We start from the raw sequence: 22,704 nt of genomic DNA, 5'->3' as shown, positions 1-22,704 counted from the left end.
GTACTACCATGGGAATGGTTAACAGCTACAACAGGAACCAGTCAAGGAAGAAAGTATACTTCTGACACACTTATTAGGATAGTAATCCTACTTCTCAAAAATTAATCAGAAGACCTTTAGCCTTTTAAAAAATACAATTAGTATTCTATATTTAGAGAGTAGGAATACAAGTAGTGTAATCACTAAATTTTTTTAACTAGCTTAATAATCCAACAGCTGCTCCTAATCTAATACTTTTACCACTGACAAAACCAACACTCACCGTTGCCACCAAAGACATGAATATCCAGCTGTTCACAGAGATACATCACAAATGTATTCACCTGAGGCAGGAGACCAATGAAGAATACTATAGGGAAACATAGTGTAAACACTACAGAGGAGAAAAAAAAATAGTTGAAAAAGTGGTAAAAATACAGCACAATAATGTACTCTTCAGTGCAAGTTTTAGAGTATCACATACACCATTTAACTCAACACCACTGAATTACTTCTACTATTATTTCTAAGGAAAATATCCATTATGTAAATCTCTACTTCAATGACTCAGAACTGACTGAATATAGAGGTCACATAAACCAATAGTCAATAGATTTCTTTTATTTCCACTTTAACCACTGTAGCAACAGACACAGGCCAATTCAGGCTTTCCATTTTTATTTAGCAAAGATCACAAAGAGTGTTTACAGATTAGAAGATTTCTAATTTTCCACTCATTGTAAAGCATGAGGCTTACCCATGCCCAGCTACCTGTTTGGAGCTACAGAAGCAAGCTAACATGAGCCACGTTGATGTAACAAAGGCCAAGCATTTTGCCTCTGGGTTTTCTGCCATCAATAACGTCTGACAATTTACCCCTTTTCCCATACTACTTCTCAAAAGTTCTGATCCTAAATGACTTTTTTTTAAAAATGAAAATGGGTAACTGCATGAACCATTAAAACCTCTGCAAATTACAGGACTTAGGGATGCAAAGAGATAAATTAATCCCACTTAATTGTAATATAGAGAATGGTATGTCCCAACTTGTACATATAATTTACTTTCCATCTTAAGGAATAAAAGATGCGGAAATAATTTTTTATACAACTGTTAAGTAGTTCAGATATAATTCCCAAGTAGCAGCATATGATAAGTTCCTGGTTCTGAGGGACAGAATGATCAAACCATGAAAATAACCCCAGCAGATAAAATCTTACAGCTTCGGGAGGATTTTCTATAACCTTATCAACTTGTAACCTCAGTGACCAAAAGAAGAAACCAATTTTAAAGTATCCTGTAAAGAATCACAAGTTTCAATTTTAAGTTTCTAACTAGATATCCACAGAACAGCTGTACACTAGAGGACATCACATTAGAAATACCTACAGTTAGATACATACTGAGAATGTGATTTTTTTTTTTTCCTACTCCTTGGTACAGTGAAATAATTGAGTGTTGTTTAACAACATGTAGGTTCAGGGCTTGGGAAAAACACTGAGTACTGCACCTTTGTACTGACACAAATTAGGAAATATAGGACTAAGGACTAGCTACTCAGGAACTGAAGAAAATATTTTTCAGAATTCAAGTCAAACCTTTATCTCAAATCACTATTCAAGGAAGCCTACACAGGAGGCAAAAAATAAAAGTGTTCTCTCAATGACAGGTTAAAAATTTGTTTTGTGGAGGCCTGTAAGTTGAACCATCTTGGGTCCACTGAAAATAAAACTACAAAATACATCTGGGAATACACAATTTGTAAAGAGTAGTCCTGCAAAAAGCCAATATTTCTGATGGCTTTTGAAGTTTGTAACAGAATTGCTCTCTAATAGGGACCACCTAGGTGAAAACAGAAAATAGTTGTTATAAATGTGGAGCAGATTTAGACCAATTGATAAAGTTCAACATGTGGGACACAAGATAAATAAATAAATTTATACCAGTCCTCACTTGTCTGTTGGCAAGGACACAGCAATTATGTTATCTAAACACCAAGTCTGCCTTGCCCTGCACCTGTGCTTGTTCTAGTAGCTATGCCTGGGAATGGGAAAAAAGACAGCTGAGATTTTCACTTTGTGCTAACAAAGTATGCTTGCTAGCAGCCAGCTTGCTTTGCCATGCACACAAAGCTTTTTGAAGTAGTTCTTCAGCAATATTAAGAGTGTGCGGGGGCAGGGTGCTGTGTCTTATGTGTTGTATTCGGTTGCTGATTGAGGTTAAACAACAACAAACAGTAAAACATAAGGATCAAAAAGTGTTCAGACCTCTTGAACTAAGAAAAATGGACTAACAAAATGGACACAGCCTGGCGAAGACGCCAGCACATTTTCTGAAAACTGGAAAAAACCCTTAAGTACTTTATTTTTACAGCAGGTCACTTTCACAATACAAGGGATGAGGGGGATGTTAAATGTCAGGAGTATTGCAGATGTACTGTGCTACAATGAAAGTCCCTCATACAGCCCAAATTTTTTTTTTTTTATATTGCTGATAGGCCTGTTCTGAGAAGAAATAAGATTACATTAAATAAGATTTAATATATCCACAATGTTTTTTAAAATTGCGTCCATACTGTTCTACCTGATTGCTAAACACAAATAACCCGATTTAAAAGAACTCCTACTCATTAGCCACTAGCCTCTCTATAGAGTATGAAAGAGTTCAAATCAAAATGTTTCTTTTACTAATGAGCAGCGAGGTCCAAGAATGTTGCAGCATATCCAGGTCCAAGTTAAGAAGAAAGAACAGAAGGTTCAGGAATGAGCACTAAATACTAGATAATTAAAAGTTGATTTCCCCCCCCCCCCCCCCCCGACATCACATTAGTTAACATCTCTGCAGTTTGTTACAGTAAAGCTACAGAAGGGGGAGTTTTCCCATGAACTTCAGCAAAGCTAAAACTACTCTTTCCAAAGGAAACTAAAAGAACTGCTTTTAGAAGGTGATGATGCAACAGTGTCCTAAGAAGATGCGGAGTGGGGGAGGGGAGAAATATTTTAACTATGGTGAAGCAAATGATTCACATCCATGAAAAAGCCACTCACCTATAACTAAGTCCCTGGCTGACAGCAGCAGCAGCGGGTTGGTGAAAGCCAGTCCATACAACCTGAATCTTGTTGTAGATATGTTTCTGCTGCCATAATCCAACAGCCAAATAAGACCACAACATAAACAGAAATATACAGGCCTACTATAGGCTATGATACGATTATGACCCTGTTTAAAAAAAAAAAAAAGCACATTTGATTCATTATTAGCAGAATAAGTAATCAGTACTTTTCTGTAACAATTTCAGAACCAAAATTCATCATTGTTTATCAATTAAATGTGCTGTCACCTTAACACATCCTTAAGTTTTGTTCATAAAATAGTTAATACACTGTCTTGCAGTGATGCACATCTTTTTCTGTGGCTTTGATATAACAAGTACACAACTACAAAACAGTAAGTTAGACTAAGCTATGGTTACCCTTATTCTCTACTAAGTTTTAAAATATGTTTCTTGCAATACTAAATGCTAGAGGAACTCTGACTAGGCTTCATAAGCAACAGGGAATATATTAATTTTGAAGAAAAAGCAATTAAAGTTTATTACTCAGATACTGCTCCTGCTGAAAAAAAAAAATAAAAAATCTGTATTTGTGTGTTCATGAAAACATACAACTTATTACCTAAAATAATATGAATGACTTGCTGCAGACAAATAGTACTTTTTCATATCTATCTTAGGACATAACAAATATTTTGTCTTGGCAATCTAGCAGATGCATAATAGAATATAAACATATTGTGCAACACTAGCATATTAGCATTTCCATCCTCAAATGTTAATGCTCACTAGAGCATTGCATACTCAGCCTAACAGAGTGAAAAATGTAAGGCTGTGTGGACACTAAGACAACAGAATTATCTACAAGACCAGAATAGAACAAAGCTGTGTCAGTTCATACCACCGTAGCAAACTACAACATTAAGAATACTTCTCAGTATAATTGCTTGAATACTAAAGATTCTTTAAAAAAAAAAAATATATATATATCGTGATACAGCTCTATAGCAAAAGCTAGGCTTAAAACAGGCAGGGCATGATTTGCTAAATACAAACAAGCATATGGGGGTGGGGAAGAAGAATACTATCAATTTCCTTCTCACACACTGAGACATAACAAGCCCCTTGTGCCTTATGAGAAGGCACGCAAGAGAAATGTTGAAGAGATCAAACCAGAAAGATCAATTCTCTGAAAGTTCAAGATCTGCAGGTTAGTACAGCAGCATGTGCCCATGACTTACATGTCGGGGGGAAGAAGAATCTGGCTGAACACTCTGAAACCAAAACAGAAAGAGGAAAGTTACCCAGTCTACAGATAACTGTGTTAACCTCCCCTCACACACACTTTCTCGATTAAAGTTCTTTTAATGATATCTAGAATTAATTTTAAAATTGTCAAGCCACTTTATAGCCTCATAAAATCTGTTCCAAAAGTATATGTCTATAGCCAAAGCTTAAAAAACCCTCCACTCATTTTTAGAGCTTTTACCTTTTTTTAAACACAAAATGTGTTACACACTTTAATTTTAAACCTAATTTCCACCTTAATAGTCTAACCATAAGGAAATAAACAATTATTCCTAAATTACAAAAATACCATTAACAATTGTCTAACAGAAACTAAGATTCTGATTAAAAATAGGCTTAGATATAACTGCTTAATATAAATGCATTGAAGTGTATCTACCACAAAAAAAAAAAAAACACCAAAAAAACCCCCACACACACAAAAAAACCACCCACACACCACACCAAACCAATAAGACTTCAAGTTTAGTTTGTAGGCTGTTTTCAACCAATAAGAATGTGCTTCTCTTTGGGAAAACAAAGAGTGCAAGAGAACAACAAATAAAGGGTTGTTCAACAAACATACGCAGAACCACTCTAGTGAAATGACCTTGTATGACTATCTATCAAACTTTCCATGAAGCTGAAGTTTAGTCATTTCCTTTTCAATGACCAACACGCAGTTTTTTCCTTAAAGCTCTAACCAACCTGTAACATCCAACCAAAGTTATTTCTATTGTTTACAGAAAGTGAAGATAGAAATTAAAATACCTTCAACAGCGAGTACTGACAACTGGCTATTACCAGGCAGAACTGGAAGACCCAGATATCCTTGAAAAAGCCCTCTATAAGTAGTACAGAGCCCAGAAATGCAACTAGAATAGCTAGGATGACAGCTAACACGTTTTCAAGGATCTCACGATTCCTGTATTAGAGGGAGAAAAAAAGAAAAAAAAACCCAAACAATTAACAGCTAACTATGTCTAGAAAAAGCTGTAAGGGAACAGTTAGGGTTAGAAGTTAACAAGAGTTATGCTGCTGGTAGCAAAGTAGTTAAGAATAGGCTTGAACTTGCACAGACTAGCACACTGTCTTTCAGCAAAGCTAGGAGCTACAAGGATTTCAGCAACAGCTGAAAGCAATTAGTATCTTATGGAATTGACCTTTAACCAACAGAAGATCACTTCAGAAATAATTAAAATGCTCAACCAGAAGCATGGTCTGTAATACAAATCTATATTCAAGGTGCACATGGGATGATCACAAACCTGTGAAAAATACATGCATGACAGCTTATCTGTATATAATCTGTCATTCATGATTCTGTAATGAAGAAACTAAACATACTCTCACTTGGCAAAGATACACCAAGAGGAATAAAGAGTTCCATATGATATCAGTAGTGATTAGGAAAAGAATTAACAGTATTACTGCCTGGACAGAAACACTCCTATATTGTTTCTCTCAAGGAAGTTTATTACCAACATTTAAATACTCAATATATTCCAAAAGTTGGTAAATTGGGAGTCACCTTTTTTTTTTTATTTCGCTAGGTAAATGCAGCAAGGAACAACAGGTTAGAATATTAGGTGACCCTTTAGAAAAATGCTTTGAAACAGTAGGTAGATTGTCTCTACTTACTGAATCAGTCTAAGTGTATGCCAACTTCTACACCCTTTCAATTATTTTTTTTGGAGAAGGTTATTTTCTAACTTTAAAGATTAGCAACAAATCTCTCTTTCTGACAATTCAAATATGTTATTGGTCCACTCATGTGAAGTGAGGAGGGTTTTTTTTTTAATCTCTTTTTTTTTTTCCTTTTTAGCATTGCCAGAGAAAAAGGGACAGTAGCTTTCATTATTTTAGAAAAATTGCATTTTGAGTTTTTCTTTCATCATTCAGACTACAGTAAATAAGTACCTTTCTCATAGCTTTATCAGTATTATCATAGTTTAGTTACCATTTTTTCATCTTTACTTTCTGAGGTCTAGTAACATACAAGAATCTCACCTATCAAATAAAGCCAGAAGAGTTAATCTATCAAAATTGATGCTAATCCAAAGCTTAGGTAGGATCCAAAAGCGATAGTACTGCTTGACTTTTTGAGCTGCTTCCTCTTGAGGTTGCATGTGGTCCTGAAGATCTGGGCTCAGGTCAATATCTTGCTGCTCCAGTAGATCTGTATCCATGGTTAGCAGCCTGTTCAACCTGATCTGAGGAAGAGAAAGCTAAAAGAAAGTTAATATTAACAAAACTTCATTTTTATTATATCACTGCATTCTACTGAAAACTGCTTTGGAAAAAAATTGCCAGTATTATTTAGTTTCACTTTTAAGTAGTTGTATGTTAAATACTGTCAGTTCTGAGGCTTCTAGTTACTTTTCCTGTTATGTTCTTGGCAAATGAATAGCACCAGCAGCAATAACAGTCTGCATGTTACACAGCTGTTTGGCCTTTTAGCATATGCCTTATTTCAAGTGAAGTATGAACATGTCTTCCAAGCACATTATCCCATTAACCCTGAAAACTTCAAATTTGAAGACAAGTAAACTGATATGTGAACACTAATAACGCATACTACAAGAACAACCCAATTCTGAATTTAAATAAAGTACAACACATTTCTTGTAGTCAGCTAATCTGCATGCACACCCATGCCGAATGGTTGATTTTGCATGACAAAGCAAGATACGCATGCATCAGTGGTCAAACTCACTCCATTCAGAATAGACTCAAGAGACAAACTCAAAAAAGCTCTGCCCTAGCTACCCAAGTACTATTTATGACTGATTATATTTCTCAGTTATTTTTGTAGTTTGTCACTCTAGAGTTCTCTTTAAATCACAGTAAGACCAACAACCACAAAGAACGTTTATGGAGAGTACTTAAAAGGTTAAAAAGTAAAGTTTCTACAGTATGTATGTGTCATCCAATCCACTTTAAGTTTCATTAACAGGCCAAGAAACATCTTAATGCACTGCCCTTCAGTCTTACAATATAATCATTAAAATGTCATTTAATGAAAAATCTTCATAATCTTTTAAAGAGTAAAATTTAAATACTTATGACACCTTTAAGTGTCATATAGGCTTGGTTTTTTTTTTACAATTATCTTAAACTTGAACATTTGATTTCTTGTTTTCGAAAATTTTTCATGACTCCTTAAAGCATTGGTGTACTGTAACTACGCTCAGTCAGTTTCTCCTTCCCAGAAAAATACTAATAAAAACAAGCAGGAATATTCCCTTTCTAAAGGCATTTCAAAAGTACAAAACATACTAACATAAGCTCTGTCAGAAAACAGGTGCTTTTTTGACAACTTTTAAAATATTTTTTTAAGTTTTTAGAAATTTAAAAATTTCTTAGAAGGCAGAGTCACCATAACATAACATTCATTGCACTAATAATACATTTCAGTGGAAATTTCCATTTAGGTACATAGGCTAAGCTTTTATAAATACCAGTTTGCCTGCAACAGAACCATTCCCTCCCATGGGACCGCACTGGTAAAGCAACAGCTCATAACAGGTAACGCAGCCTCTTTTTTTTGCCGGCTACATTTTTGAGGGCATGGTGGAAATCAAAGAAATTTCCTCTAGCAGACACCAGGTGTGAAGAGCACGTTCTTGATCAAAATTGTGGGTCAGGCAACTGGATGTCTCTTGCTCCCTCTGCCAAATGCTGAATCCATATTTAACTTTCCCTCTTGATTAGGTCATTAGGTACTTCAATATACTTTACTTTGGTTTCCTAGCTTAAGAATCATGACCATTTCCACTGTTTTGATGACACAGCAATATCAGACTTCAGAATTAAATGTACAGCTGTGTCTGGACTTGACAACAATGTAAAAAGGTTTGAGATCACAAATTCTAAAGCTGTTTGCAGTAGGAAACAGCATAAGCCTCTGCCTTTTTTCCCGAGTCAGGTCTTGCACATGAATTAAAGTTTTGTACAGAGTCCAACAATAGATTTCTACATTTCTTTCAGAGAAATTACTGAAGCTTCTCTTGGTCAGAATATGAACTTTATTCTTTCTGCTGCCTGCTAATCTTAATAATGCACAGAAGGAAAAACTCTGTCCAGATTGTCCAGTCATGTCTGGAAACCTTTACAAGGTATCTCAGAACATCCAATTTCTGTGTGACTTAGAAAAATCACTATGCTTCAGATCAGAGGAAACAATTTAAATATAGAGTGCTATGCAGAAAGATTAATTTGTATGTATATATGAAGATACTGTGACAACATCTTCATAATGCAATAACATTATCTTCATTTAAACCCAGGCAAAAATCCTTCTTAAGAACAAAGAACTACCATATCAGATGATTCATCAGTACTATAAAATTGGAAAGCCTTCTGATTTTTGCATGCTTTAAAAATAAGTAAAAAAAAAAAAACTTACTAGATCATGTGGATAAAAGCGAACTGAGGTAGAACTCGATACGTGAGAGTCCGTGTCACTATAAGAACAGGGGAAAGACTTCAGATTATAAAACTACATTTTTTTCAACAGGTCATTCTAATTTTCTAGTGTCCCAAATTAATTTTGACTCCTTGCAAATCTTACCTAAAAATCTTTAAGTTTTTTGTTCGATCGTATGTTTTAAATACAAGTATCCACTTAAGCTTGTGTATTGTAGTAAATTTTGTAGCTACCGTAAATCAGGAGACTCTTTACCCTTACTCTTGGTATAATTTCATCAATACCTAGTCCTAAATTGTCTAACAGGGATTATCATTATAGTAATTATTCCACTTGAAAAAAACAAACATGTTTTATAATCTGTTAGCTATTGATGTGTCAACAACGCATCACATCTCTAAAGGAGTGCAGAGTACGCTATGTATTCACCTACAGAGTTTTTGTTAATATACCTTTTTACCATGGTCTCAAAACTGCCAAAAATAGTACATACTTAACATATGTATACTGAGTTAGTTAATTTTAAATTGCTCTTGAAAAACTTAACTTTAAACAAACTTAAACCTCTGGTATGAAGAGCAAAATTACTTTGCAATTTCCATTCATTAGAGATGAGGAGAAATTTCTCTTACTGTATGAGAGTCCATATCCAACCACTGCTTTTTTCCCCCAATTTTGGATAGCTTTTGGATGTTTGTTTTCCATGTAAATCACATGGCTGCAAGACTTGTATCAAATTTTTTGCAACTTCCCTTCAGTTCCTTGCCTTAAGATAAAAACATTCTTTGTTATCCATTTTACTTCACTGAAACTCAAGTATTCTCTAAAGATGAGATCTGATTACTTGGATTGGGGCAGTCTGTTCCTTCCATTAGCACATACAACTTCCTAACAGCAGCCATCAGCAAAGCCATTGCATCTGGAACATGCAAGCAGTAGAGGCAGGCATTGGCAGCTTTGTGCAAGGAATATGGAACTTTTTGTCAAAGTTCAACTCTACAAGAGGCACTTGCACACTTTCAGAAGGAAGATTTGAAGATGGGAGCTTTTACATTACTCCATAATTCCAATAGCTATTCCACCAACAGGTGGTAGGAATTTGTAGCATTCAGCATTATGCAATAGCTTCAGAGCAGTTCTATATAGTGAAGTGGATTGGGGCAGGGAGGGCGCACAGGAGACTTTGGGTTGTTTTTCTCTTTCTTCTGCCTCCTGTCCCTTCAGAGAAAGAAAGGGCATCTTTCCAACAGCAAATGAACTTTTCAGTATGTAGCTGGCTATTTCAACTGTAAGACAAGTTTTAACCTCAGGCATGTTAACACTTCCATGTATTGCTTCATGCTATCTATGAACTAGAGAAAAAATTTATCAGTTTACATTTGCTTCACAATTGGAAGTTCATTTGTAAATAAGTTATTAGCCATTACGGTCAACAGCCATCTCCTTTCCTAAAATCTGGGTTAAATCCTTCAAGAAAGGCTTTCTGTAAGCCAATCAAAAATGCATTTGTCAAGTTCTCAGTTTGGACATTTGTTGCTTAAGCTAATAGTAGCCTTCATTTTCTGAGACTTATTTAAGTGGAGAAGATTATTTATGCAGTTAGTGTCATCTTCTTGCAAAAATCACTTAGGGTTCAAACGTAAAAGTATATGGATAATATTTTATGTTGACTTTTTTTGTAGTCCATACTAAATAACCTTTTAAAATTAAAATCAAATATTTTGTTGCAGTAAGACAAGAATCGTCACTCTTGACTGGCCTTCACACACACCAGATGTTGGATGCTCTTCTTGCAGCTGGCTCAAAGTTCACAAGTGACATGTCGCAGCCCCCTGTCTCGTAGAGCGTAGAACTGAACTTACCTGTTAAAGAAAAGGTCAAAAGCAGGTCAAAATTTCATAATGTTTCATCCTGCTAGCACTAGTTTCTATTTATTAACTTACTACTGAGATCAATCTAGACTTTTACATCAGTGTCAGAATATAAAGTGTGATTACACATTAATGCGTCACCAGTGCAGAACAAGATACTAGCTACTTAGTCCTCTTTCACACCATTTTACATTACATATAGATATATACAGTAAACTGCAATACTGAATTAAATTTTAAGAGTTTCTATTTACAAGATGTCACCACTAATATAACATAAGCACAATGCAAGTCTTTTTTAATGTCCCTTACACAATAACCAGGTGAACAACTTGCAATGACCAGCTGCTTCAGTTTTTCCCCACCTCCCACCCCCAGCAGAACTATCAGTAAATCATTCACGATCAGCATTTAAGAATCATAGCATTTAGCAAAGGCGCAAACCCCCCAAGTATCTTGAATAAAATTATTTTAAGAGGTACATGTCTATTTGAAAAGAAACATAAAGAGTGAAAGAAGTGGCCAGAGATGCTTCATACATTATACCTCTAGAAAAACTAAAAAAGGAATGGCAGGCAGAGATTTACTCTACAAGCCAAAAGCGAAGACTTCAGTGTAGAACACAAGACTGTAAACTAACTTCTCAGATAAACTATTTGAAGTTACTGGAACTTTATTAGTGATAATTTCCTAAAGTTGTTATTAAGAACTTTTTGAATAAACAATATCAAGCTATTCCTAAATATATAACTAACAAAAAAGAAGACAGAGATTATAACTCAAATGATGTTACCTTATTCACAATATGATGTTTTTACAGTGCCATTCTCTCACAACAGGCTGATCAGAGAGATAAGCATTGTAATTTCCCCTGAAGGTCAGGTCCAATATATTTCAGTTCTGAATGCAGGAAGCTGATTTCGAAATTGTGATCTCATATGAAGTGCTCTGCCAACTTCCCCATCTCTTCTAGCTCAAAACCCTTCTTAAGCCATGATGCAAATCAAGCAATATTTTAAGATCTGCTTATACAAAACAAAAACATTCCCACTTTGGAGTATCTGAAAAAAAACTTGTAGACCTCTCAGCTGCATGTCTTGCGGTTTGCTCTGTGTGTCAGAGCTCCTGAAGCAACAGCTCACACTCAACATTTCATTACATCTGCTATAGGCATTTGTAAGGAAATACAAGTAGAAAGTTCACTTTTTAGGGTTTTTTCCTCAATAGCTAAGATTTTAATGAAATGCTGTAGTTGGTTTTTAATGCATAGTGTACAGTTGTTACTGAAGTTCAAAATTTAAACTAGTGCAAGACATTAGGAATCCTCCTCCCTCAAACTAATAACCTCAGTTACACAGGACTATTTCTCAGCTTCAATAGTAAAACAACAGCAAACACGAAGGTATTAGATAACATATTTGAGGTTCTAGTCAGGACAAAATTATGCTAACTTATTACAGAAAAGTCTTATGTGCAACCAACCCTTAAAAGAGACAAGCAACAGTGGGTTAAATTCATGTTTTTGCACTGCTGAATTGTGAGCCCAGAAATTAAACTTTCTGATTTTTAAATTAATGACATTCTAGTCACAGAAATTAAAATATACTACTTGCAAGATATAGCTTCCTGTTCTCATGGGCTGAGATAATACATCAGATATATTTATTCCACAAGAAGTTTACTGAACCATTACACTTATGTCAAATGTCTGAAAATGGCCTCAAACTGTGAAAAAAAAAAAAACAGCATAAAACACTTCACATTAGAAAAATATCTACAGTTCCCTCACATCTAACACATCTTTGAATCTGTCAAAGTTTACTGCGTTACTGCTGTAAGTACTGCATGGCTGTGGTGAGATAAAACAAGCCTGGTTAATAGAGATGCAGCAAAATAGACAAAACAATTCCAATTTTTCACACACAAACTACAAAACAGACTCAAGTTTTGCCATACTTGCAATTCAGTCACCCTACTTACACAGGCTTCCTATTAAAAATTAGCTCTCTGTCAAGAAATGCATGGCTTCTCAATAAAACAGTTGCCTCCCCTCTTCCTTGTTTAAAAAAAAAAAACAAACACCAAAACAAACAAACAAAAAAAAACAACTTAAAAAACCTCAAACACTCAAAAGGGTCTCCAGGAAAACCTCAGATCATCCAAAGTAGAAAAGATGACAGGACTAATCAGTGCTGCTGAGGACACAAACCCTAAGGTGTGACTGGAGATTCTACAGCTGAGCTCCAAAGTTCCATCAATTAAACACTTTTTAAACTGCATGAGATAACAGCAGCTTCCTCACAGCACTCTCAAACTCTAACAAAGGACCCCAGTGCTCACAAGATTCTATACACATGGATGTGTTTTTTAATTACCCTAGTAATTTTCTCTAACAGCATCACCCTGAAGAAGCTTAAGTTGGTTTTTTTTTCCCCTTTCTCCAAGGACTACAGTTTTATCAAGTTGTGAACAAATGGCAGACTCTAAAGTTTATTTTTAAAATCAAGAAATACAGCCAACTGCATAATTGTCCACTACACAGAAATGCTTGTAACTTCTCCCCCACCCTGCTCCAAGGCACGTCTGTGAGTTTGTAGCAGACTAAAGTCACCCAAGCAGTACTGTATTTGTACAAGGTTACAAAAATAAACAAAACCAAGTCATTGATACTCAGGCACTCAAATGTAAAACATATCTTTGATCTGACATGGAGATGAAAAGATGGATGTACTTCCTTTGAAACAAGCTTCCTTGTTCCAAAAGACAAGAACGTATCGTCACCAAGTCCAGAGACAGCCACTTAACAGTTCACACTACGAACTGGTGTACTCAGTTACAGGAATCAATGAAAGCAACAGGCTGATGAGCTTACACAGATGAAATCTGGAAGACTTAAGTGACTCAGGATCCAACTAAAATGGTGCTTTGATGGTTTCCTCAGCCACGCTGTTTTCAGCACATTTCCTAGTTTTCCATCTAATAAATATAACTTCATTTAAAACCACCATAAACTAGTTCTGAAAACTGATAATACTTTTTGACATATTGAGGTCTATGTCATCATTAGATCATTAGGATATATTAATCTACTACTTAGGGATAGTATTTTTTTAAATCCTAGTCTGCAAAACCAAGGCCAATTTGGATATTTTGTTGCATGCAAGGAGCTATCATTTCCAAATGTCAAAATTTTACCTTCAGCTCGAGTATGAAGACTTATAAGATTTCACTTTAAAGAGGTTCATTTCTTATTTCAATATGATGTTTGTCAAAAGAGTAACTTACCTATTAAGCAGAATTCCACAGACTACAACAGAGATATTTTCAATAGGTACAATGGGAAGTGAATATTTGTTTTTCACTTGTACCTTTGAAAATACTCTCCCATTCATACTAAATAAATGAAGTCTACTTAATTATAAAGAGGTACTGAGGAACTGAATCTAAATCGTTTTTAATCAAGTGATCTGTGTTTATATTTAGATAAAAGTTTTGATCTTCGAGACCATCCAACTGTCTCCATAAATTAAAATACTTCAATAAATCTGAAATAATTACCACTCGCACACAAGTGATACAACCAGAAGTCCAACATAGCAGTGCAACTGTATTGTAAAGCTCCAGATGACCACTTCTCTTTAATCAACAAAAAAAAAAAAAAAAATCAATATTCCTTAAAAAAAAAAAAAAAATCTAGCTGAGAACAAGATGCTGTTACTTCACCTCAGTTTCAGAAACTGAGCATCTGTTCCAGTACCTCAGTACTTTATTTGCTAACTACTTCACAAATTCTAACACCTACAGACTTCACTGTAAGGACTGAAAAATCTCACCCATCACCTACATGTCTCAAGAATCACATATTACTGAGAATAAAAAGCATCAGTACCGCCACATTGTGCTCTGAAGACTGTCATTCACTTAAGTCATGGTATGCATTTTGCTGCTTTCTGGATTCATATAATATTAATCCTGCCTCTAATCATGGCATTTGGTCTGCTACATTCCCTTTCGGTCCTGTATTCCTCCTATTATTTGCTTCATGTTTACTGCTCCAGATTAAGCTCCTTTTCCATCCTTTCAAGTTCCCTCCCCCTTACCTCTCACAAAAAAAACCAAAAACAAACCAACATAATTGATAAAAATCTATCTACTTTGAACATGGAAGACTAAAAATAGCGCCTCAAAGTATCTCTTGCCTTACTCTCAGGACAATGCTCGGTTAAAGACGACTATAGTCACTAGATCAGATGTAGGCTGAGTATGATACAGTAAGGTTCATCTTCGTAAAATAAGCCACCAGAATCAAGTTAACAGACATGAATCTGTAAAGTAAACAAAAATAAAAAATTGTGTCTTGTTAAGAGCTGCAGCTTGACAACAAGACATAAATTGAAAGATCATAGAAGCAGATACTGCACTGGTGCACAAAAAAAAAAAAAAAGGAGCTCTAAATGTGAGGGCTTTTAATGTAAATTAACACACGCCCTGTTTGTCTTCCAGAAGAGCTGGAATATGCTAAGAGAATCTCAGTAAGAAAATAAAATTATTACATGCATTGCACAGAAATATATAACCCTATCTAGTACATTTGTCACTTATCTTTCCAATTGCTGTAAATCAGATTTTTTTTCCGTATCTTTTCCCCAGTCTCTATTTTCAAATTTTTTTTCTGCCCTAGGCAGTCACAGTAATTTCCACAGTGACAAAGAACCGGAGATATTAACTGCATTGCTTTGATCAGCATCAGAATAAAAGTTAAAGAAAAACCATACACATTCTAAAGTAACAGGGTCATTCTTCACTGTAAGCTATCTTGGAACAATAGAGCAAAACCAACAGCCTTAGACTTTAGGGACAGAGCAGTAATGTTACTTCATCTCTGACTGAGGATAAAAAAAAAACAACAACAAACCAACAAAACAACAAACCAGGTACCAGTTATAAGGAAAGATACACTCCCTTTTTGTCAAGCCTGATAAAGGAATCATGCATGTGAAAGCTTGCACCATTTTGCCAATTATTCCACTCTAACAAAAGACAGCACCTGTCACACAAAGCCTGCTACACAAACTAGAAAATTTGGTTTTCCTAAAAATAATGAAAACAGATTTTGCCTATAGGAGTTGCTTTCACACATGGAAGGTTTCTAAACAGATTCTCAGAGCTTCAAATCAGAAATAAATCCCTATTGTACATCAGATTTTTAACCGAGCAATCCTGGAAGGTTTGTGCTTCCCAAAGACAATGTGCTCCCCCATATAACTCTAAGCACAGTACACACACAGTTTCACAAGAATTTAGCTATACACATTTCTGAAGACTCCAATACACACCAAATGCAATCGATATGCCTTTTTTGGGGGTCTGAATGCAATGCTGAATTTCTTAAATGATCCACTTTGATTTCTACTACAACATAACCACAGATTCTAAAACAAAAATTATCTGATAAGTAAACTGTGTGTATTTAGCACAACTGTAGATAAATTTTATAAAACACCTCAGAGAATATTTGGGTTGTTTTCAGTTTTGTCCGTATTATTTTTTTTCTTATATTGCAGCTAGATGGTGCAGAAGAAAGGCAACTTGTTAATCAAACTCATATTTAAAGAGGTACCACAGCCTGGCAACTCTTCAAGTCTTCCCCAATAGTGGCATACAAATAAGATGCCAATTCACTTATCTTTTAGTACTAGGTTAAAGTAAGATCTGAAACAAGTGTTTTGTCAGTGTTCTGAGCTAACCTGTACTTTTAAGTTATTACAGCTGACAGCTGCTCAAAATACTATCACTAAAAACTGTCAGTTCTAAAGATGTCCATTTTAATAATTTGAGGAAGAATTCCATATTAATGCTGAAGTCATAAGTAATTCAGGCCATGTACAGATAGCTGCAAAGATCCCTGACAGGAATTTTTCCACATCTGCCCCTGTATTACTGTGTGACAGGAGATCAGTCACTTTAAATGACCATCTCAACTTCCTGCACTAAAGTTTATAAATAGTTAAAAATACTACATAAAATGTACCATGAAGAACTAAGGGGCACTATAAGATTCCATTAAATAATGGCTCTTGGTATAAGAAAGAGTCCAGATTTTCTTCAAATCTCAAGCTCCTAAACTAAAGTGTACATGAAAAGTAAAGTACTCTCATTTACATGAGGATTTTTTTTTTTTTTAAACAGCAGCTAAGCAGGACTCATCTAAAAAAGATCAAGAATTCCTAGGGACTATAACAAATACTTTTTTCAGGAATCAGAAGTTCCTCAAAGTTGGTATCAATCTCTGCTCAACTACTGTGGCAATGCAAGAGAAATTATGCATCACACGTGTTACACTGTTCAAGTCATGAAAGCTCTCACACCATCACTACTTGTATCTATGCATTCTTAGAGTGTTTCCCATCGTGCATTTGTTAGATAAAGTGCCTGCAAAGGCAACTGTGGAAGGCAAGGAATTTATGAGCAATACGCCCTTTAAAGAAATGCACCTACAAGACTCAGAAACAAAGCTAAGGTTAGCCGATTTGCACTGCATTATTACCAATATATCTGCTGTATTAAAACTTCCATGTCACCAAGGTTACATAAGGCCTGCATACCAAGTTCATCGTGCAAACTGCTACCGCCTACAGCAGATGCAGTGGCATGTGATGCTTCTAAGTGGGCACTCCCATTTCTCACCAGCAAGGAGGCGCTAGCGCTGAGCACAGCTGCCTGGGAAGGGGGGCGGGACTGCACTCTGACCTGGGAGGAGGGCTGCTGGCCTTGCTGACCATCTTGAAGGCTACGAGAAAACATGGATTGGGGACACATTACCAGGAAGAAGAGAAAGAGAGCTAGAAGTGAAGCAAAACAAGACTTTTTAAAGGTGAAAACTTAAAAAGTATAGCATTAAGAAGCCACTTAGTAGGGTTACAATAACCCATGAGTTCCATATAACAATGTTTGGACACTAGTTACGTCAGTAATCTAGAGATACAATTCCGGTCCTACCTCTCAGAAGTAGTTTTGCTTTCTACCTTCCACCCTCAAGTATATTCTTGTAAGTCTTAATTTGTGGATGCAAAAACAAATTACTGGTGGTTAGTCTAACTGTAGACTAACCCAAGGTATCACCTACATATAGTAGTGACTATTCCACGATCTCACGATAATTAGGGTTCTTTTTGCTTACTGAGGTATGACTTGATCAACTGTTTAGTTGGCCCTTTGGGGTTTATTTTGGGATTTTTTTTTGTTTTTTTTTTTTTTTTTTCACAATATCATCATCGTTCCTGTTATTGATCTGCACTCTAACTAGAAAATGTCTTTAAACTTTAAGCCATACACTACCACAGACCTTGTAAATAACTGCAGTGAAAGTGTTTGGATTCAGATTTTTTTTTTTAACATATTAAGAATGCTTATAACAAATTATTAATTGGCAGTAGTTTTAACTCTATTCTGAAGTTAGTGTGACAGTACAGCAAAAACTTTATTACTCAGTATTACTACTGCAAAGAAATCCTTACATATCCAGACATATACCTGCACCAAAAAGCAGGTTTTAAAAGTCAACTTGGGCTTCAGAGAAATTTCCAACTTTACAGTCACATGAGTACAAAATGCTAGAAAATGTTAGTTCTCCTCTTCACAGCATTCTCATTGCAAAACTGTTTAATAAAGCTATTTAACAAAGTTAGATTTTTTTAAATAGCTTGTTTTATATTAAAATATGGCAAAGTGGCAGAATAAATGTTTACATTTACATATCACACTACTTTGCAAGATTACTGTTTTTATTATCCTTCATTTTGTGATTTAAAGAAGTTACGTATCACAGTCATTAGCTGTGAGACGCGATGAAATTAATTTTCTTTTAAACAGATAAAAATTTATATTTTAAAGACAACGGAAAATATCTTAAACACTGTCATTTGAAAAACAATCTTTATCACCTGTTGCCTTTAGCATTTCACTGTTTACAGCATGATGCTACAGTTGGCAAGTGAAGCAACTGAAAAAGCAAGATCTTACTGAGAATTGAGGGGTTTAACTGATGTACTTTTAACAATATTTTCTAGACCATCTACTTTTCAGTTCTTTTGTTAGAGCACCACTGGAAAACAAAATATGGATATAAGAATAGGTGTTAAAAAAAGGTCATGCAAAATAAAGCAGACATGCACTCAGCTCATGAGGTAAAAAAATTACAACTCATTTATCATATTCTAACATATTAATCTGAACTTCAAATTCAGTGTTTTGCTGCTGTACACAAGGCTTTCAGTGAGCTACACGGCAACAAAAGCCCTAAGGAAGTTCATGGATATGGCAGCCTTCATTGTCTCCCTTATTATCAGCAACACCAGAGCAATGCTAAACAGTACCGCTTTCCCTTAAATAATAGCTATGGTATATACAAAGCTGCCCTTTCAGAGGTTATCCACATCTGTCACGATTAAAAAAACCCAAAAACATTAACATTACCAGATTGCACTGATATGCAAAAGATACATTTATTCTCTAATGAATAATTATAAAAATAAAATTCTGCTTCAGACAGTCACGGACATTCTTGTATCAGACACACACGCATGCACCATTGACTACATATGATGCCAACGCAGAATGATGTTTAAAGTGCCCAAAATACTGTTGACATTTAGGTAGGACAAAAGCAGGGGCGGCTGGCTGCTTTGTGGTGGGTTTGGGGGTTTGGTTTTGTTTTGAAGTTACCAGGCAAAGTACTCTTGTGTCTAATTTAGCATCAAAACAGCAGAATTTACTAGATTAGGTTTTACTTAAGTGTCTACCATTGACAAACACAGACATACATAGATGTCATTGTCTCTTTTACTAAACATTCCACAGAGGAATTAACAGTAATTGCAATAATGGATAAGAAAAAAAAAATTAAAAAAAAAAATAAAATCTGGTTGAACTCAACAGGTTAAGGGAACATCCCCACAACATTCAATTTTATGCCAGAGTTAGAGAATTAGGAGATCAAGGTTGCTGGCAAGAATAAGAAATAAGTAGTAATGGGGCAAGTAAAGATTAGTAAATCTAATACTGTTAGAAATTAACGTCTGAAGTCATATGGATTAATAATATTGGGAACTAGACCGAGACAGCTCACCACTAGCATATACAAGTAATGCCAGTATGGTTGCTAAAAGAGACAAACCTCTATTTCTTCACATTTCTTCCTTATACACTTTTTTTTTCTCCATCTTAAAGGTTTCTTCTTCCAGTAATATACTGAATTTACATTAAAATTAAGCTACCCACGTAAAGGAGAATCTTTTTCAAACTATTCATACAGAAATGAGAACAGTAATTAATATGATTTTTTACATACATTCCACGGTTGGTAGTTCAAATGGAATTTGTGTCAAACAAATCTGAAAGCATTTTGGCGTTTGGTTGGACTAAGGCAATTTAACTCCACTCTGACAGACAGTCATTTAGCATCACAATGCTTTGAGAAAGTAACCTCACTAAGTACTCAATTCTGAACCTAAGTTTCTAATACAAGTATTTTTTTTAATGTGTGTCTATGCCAGAGAAAGTACAGAGTTTGGGGTTTTTTTTTTTTTAATTTAGAAATGAACAAATTTAGATAACTGGAAGATGCATAGAGGAAACAGAATGCTAGAACATTTGATCTCCTTTTTCACCCTTGAACATGTTCTCCAATTAAAAAGTTACTTCTACCAACTTCAGTTTTCTCATGATCTCTCACTGAAGTCCAGCTTAACCCATGTGAACCTTAAAGACTGTACTAGCATGTGAAAATGAGGCAACTGTCAGCCTCTGTTTTAAACAGAGTCCTTTATTTGCCCTACTTTTTACCCATCTAAGAAACAAAACTTACTGTTTGTGGCTAATACAGTTAAGGAGTTCTGATTAGTCTGCACAGCTTCTTATGAACCAATACACAAAACTATACTAGCCTACTTCTAAAATAAAAGAATAAAATAAAAAAAGAAAAAGAATAAAATTAAAAAAAACTCTGAAGCAAGTGATTGCAATTGAGAGTAGAGCAAAAGTGATCTACGAGAATGCAAAGTTTTATCATTCCTCACTATGAAGTAAATCAGTAACGTACAGCTGAACAAGCTACATTCAGCAAGACCAGAAGCTTAAGGAAAAAAATAAACTCTGAAATTGTGATTACTGCTACATACTGCACTGGCCAGTAAAAACACATCTAAATAGTTTCAATCTTTGATGTGGCAGAAGTCAATCCTTCGTTTGTTAGATTTTAGGTACCATTCTTGTAATCCTCCTGTCTGAGGAAAATTTACCAACTTAGTTCTTGATTACCTCGGTGGTGCCACAAAGATGGCACAACTCCTCACCCATACTCTACCATAAAGAATTTTCATTTGCTCAGTTTTTATCTATTTGCTCAGAATTTTCTATTTGCTTAGTTTATTTCCAGTTAAAAAAATTACTAAAAAGACAGGTTAGCATATGAAGGAAGCCCATTAAGAATACACAACATATAAAATTATTCCTGCATATTTACCATATAACTGGAGGAAGAATTACTTTTATATGTATGGGGGAGCATTCTTTCCTCTACAGGCAATGTTATGGTAGCCAGATTCTGCAACACTGTAGGCAACCACAAGATTTTAAAAGCAAGCTTAAACACTTAATGTGGTTGCTGCTTCTACTGTTCAAGTTGACAGACCAGAGCTGCTGTATGTAACATATTACTATTGTTAACAAATGGGCCAGTGAAGGTTGTGGACTCCTGAGACACATGTATGTACTACATTTTAAACATCCCCATAGCATGCACAGTGTCACACAATTAGGTTTAATACTGAGTAATACTGTGCATTCTGTAACAAAAGCATTGCTATTACTTCATTATTTTTCTTTTGTTGTAAAAAGCTGCAGGATGTTCATACAATGGTTTACCTGTATTTTAGATTTGGAATCTTCGCATGTACAATTTAGCTCTTCATAATATTCTGCCATTGTGTTATTATGCTTATCTCTCTCTATCTACAGACGTGAAAAGTTATTACAGTGCTAGTCCCTAATGCTTACTTTCTTAAAGGAAAGAAAACCAAAATGAGGGCTGGTGAATAATATTTTCTTGGGTTCTTCTCCTTACTTGAAAAGAAACATTTTAAAGTTTTTGATTAAAAAAAACCACTGAGTCTAAGTTTGTTAGCATTAGTTCATTTTGTTATTAATCTGAAATCAGCTATAACATGTTAGACACTGGCTGTCTTGTTCATTTTGAGAATAGTGCCACATACACATGCACAATTCAACAAGCCCACAGTGACATGCAGTGACAGCTCAAGGAGGTTATGGTGGGGAAGGAAGTAAAAAGTGCTTTTCTGGCAACACTGGTGGGTGTGGGGAGAAGTGGTCTGCTGCATGCATGCTAAATATGGTGGAACATTTAGATACCCTACCTGAGGGGTGATCCGATGAGCAATGTAGGAGGGGTAGGGTTACTCCCTGCATTGTGCCGGCGTCGTACTGCCTGACGCCTAAATGTGCTGCGTTCACGGCGAAATGTGACAGTCTCCTCGCTGGCTTGTGCTGCTGCATCAAGACAGACTTTAGGTCAAATAAGAACCCATCCTAGTTCCGTACACAGTAACTTAAGACTCCTTTCTTCCCCCTGACCCTCCCCAAGTTAACGAACTTGACTTGCAACAAAAGTAGCTTATGCACTAACTGTTAGCAAACAACCTGCCTCAAAACAGGATCACAACACACAATTATTGCTAAAAATGTGGGTGAGTGGGGGGTGGGGGGGCTGTGTGTGTGTATGTGTTCTTGAATATACAGCTAGCTTTTTTTTCACCCCTAGATTGAAATAGCCAGGTTGGGAAAAAAAAAAACCCTAAAAAAAACCCCTAAAAAAAAATACCTAAAAAAAAAAACCTAAAAAAAACCTAAAAAAAAAACCCTAAAAAAAATTTAAAAAATAATAATAAAAAAAAGAATATCCCAAATCTCTTCCATTTACACAAATCAGGAAGAGACAAGACTGATCTCACCCGTTATCTCATTGAATAGATAATTAAAGGAGAATTCTAAAGGACAACCTAGGAAGGTTG

The 22,704-nt window shown here is 35.4% G+C and overlaps 1 protein-coding gene across 10 annotated transcripts in view; it reads right to left on the bottom strand.

The window, feature by feature from the left end:
* The window catches only part of PCNX1 (pecanex 1), a 91,984-nt gene that overhangs the window by 34,244 nt on the left and 35,036 nt on the right, over positions 1-22,704 (bottom strand). For 4 of the 10 annotated variants that reach the window (XM_086748860.1, XM_086748863.1, XM_086748864.1 and 1 more), the window contains 9 exons: positions 22,051-22,183; positions 17,224-17,408; positions 10,519-10,609; positions 8,727-8,784; positions 6,329-6,546; positions 5,090-5,243; positions 4,273-4,305; positions 3,027-3,198; positions 263-373 (listed from right to left, as the gene is read on the bottom strand). In XM_086748860.1, the coding sequence (XP_086604986.1) occupies positions 263-373; positions 3,027-3,198; positions 4,273-4,305; positions 5,090-5,243; positions 6,329-6,546; positions 8,727-8,784; positions 10,519-10,609; positions 17,224-17,408; positions 22,051-22,183 (1,155 nt within the window). The remainder of the gene's footprint in view (positions 1-262; positions 374-3,026; positions 3,199-4,272; positions 4,306-5,089; positions 5,244-6,328; positions 6,547-8,726; positions 8,785-10,518; positions 10,610-17,223; positions 17,409-22,050; positions 22,184-22,704) is intronic. The other 6 variants (XM_086748866.1, XM_086748870.1, XM_086748862.1 and 3 more) reach the window with 5 other exon arrangements.

The sequence above is a fragment of the Chlamydotis macqueenii genome, chromosome 5, assembly GCF_036417535.1.
Source record: "Chlamydotis macqueenii isolate bChlMac1 chromosome 5, bChlMac1.mat, whole genome shotgun sequence".
Taxonomy (NCBI): domain Eukaryota; kingdom Metazoa; phylum Chordata; class Aves; order Otidiformes; family Otididae; genus Chlamydotis; species Chlamydotis macqueenii.
This window is presented reverse-complemented; position numbering and strand designations above follow the sequence as displayed.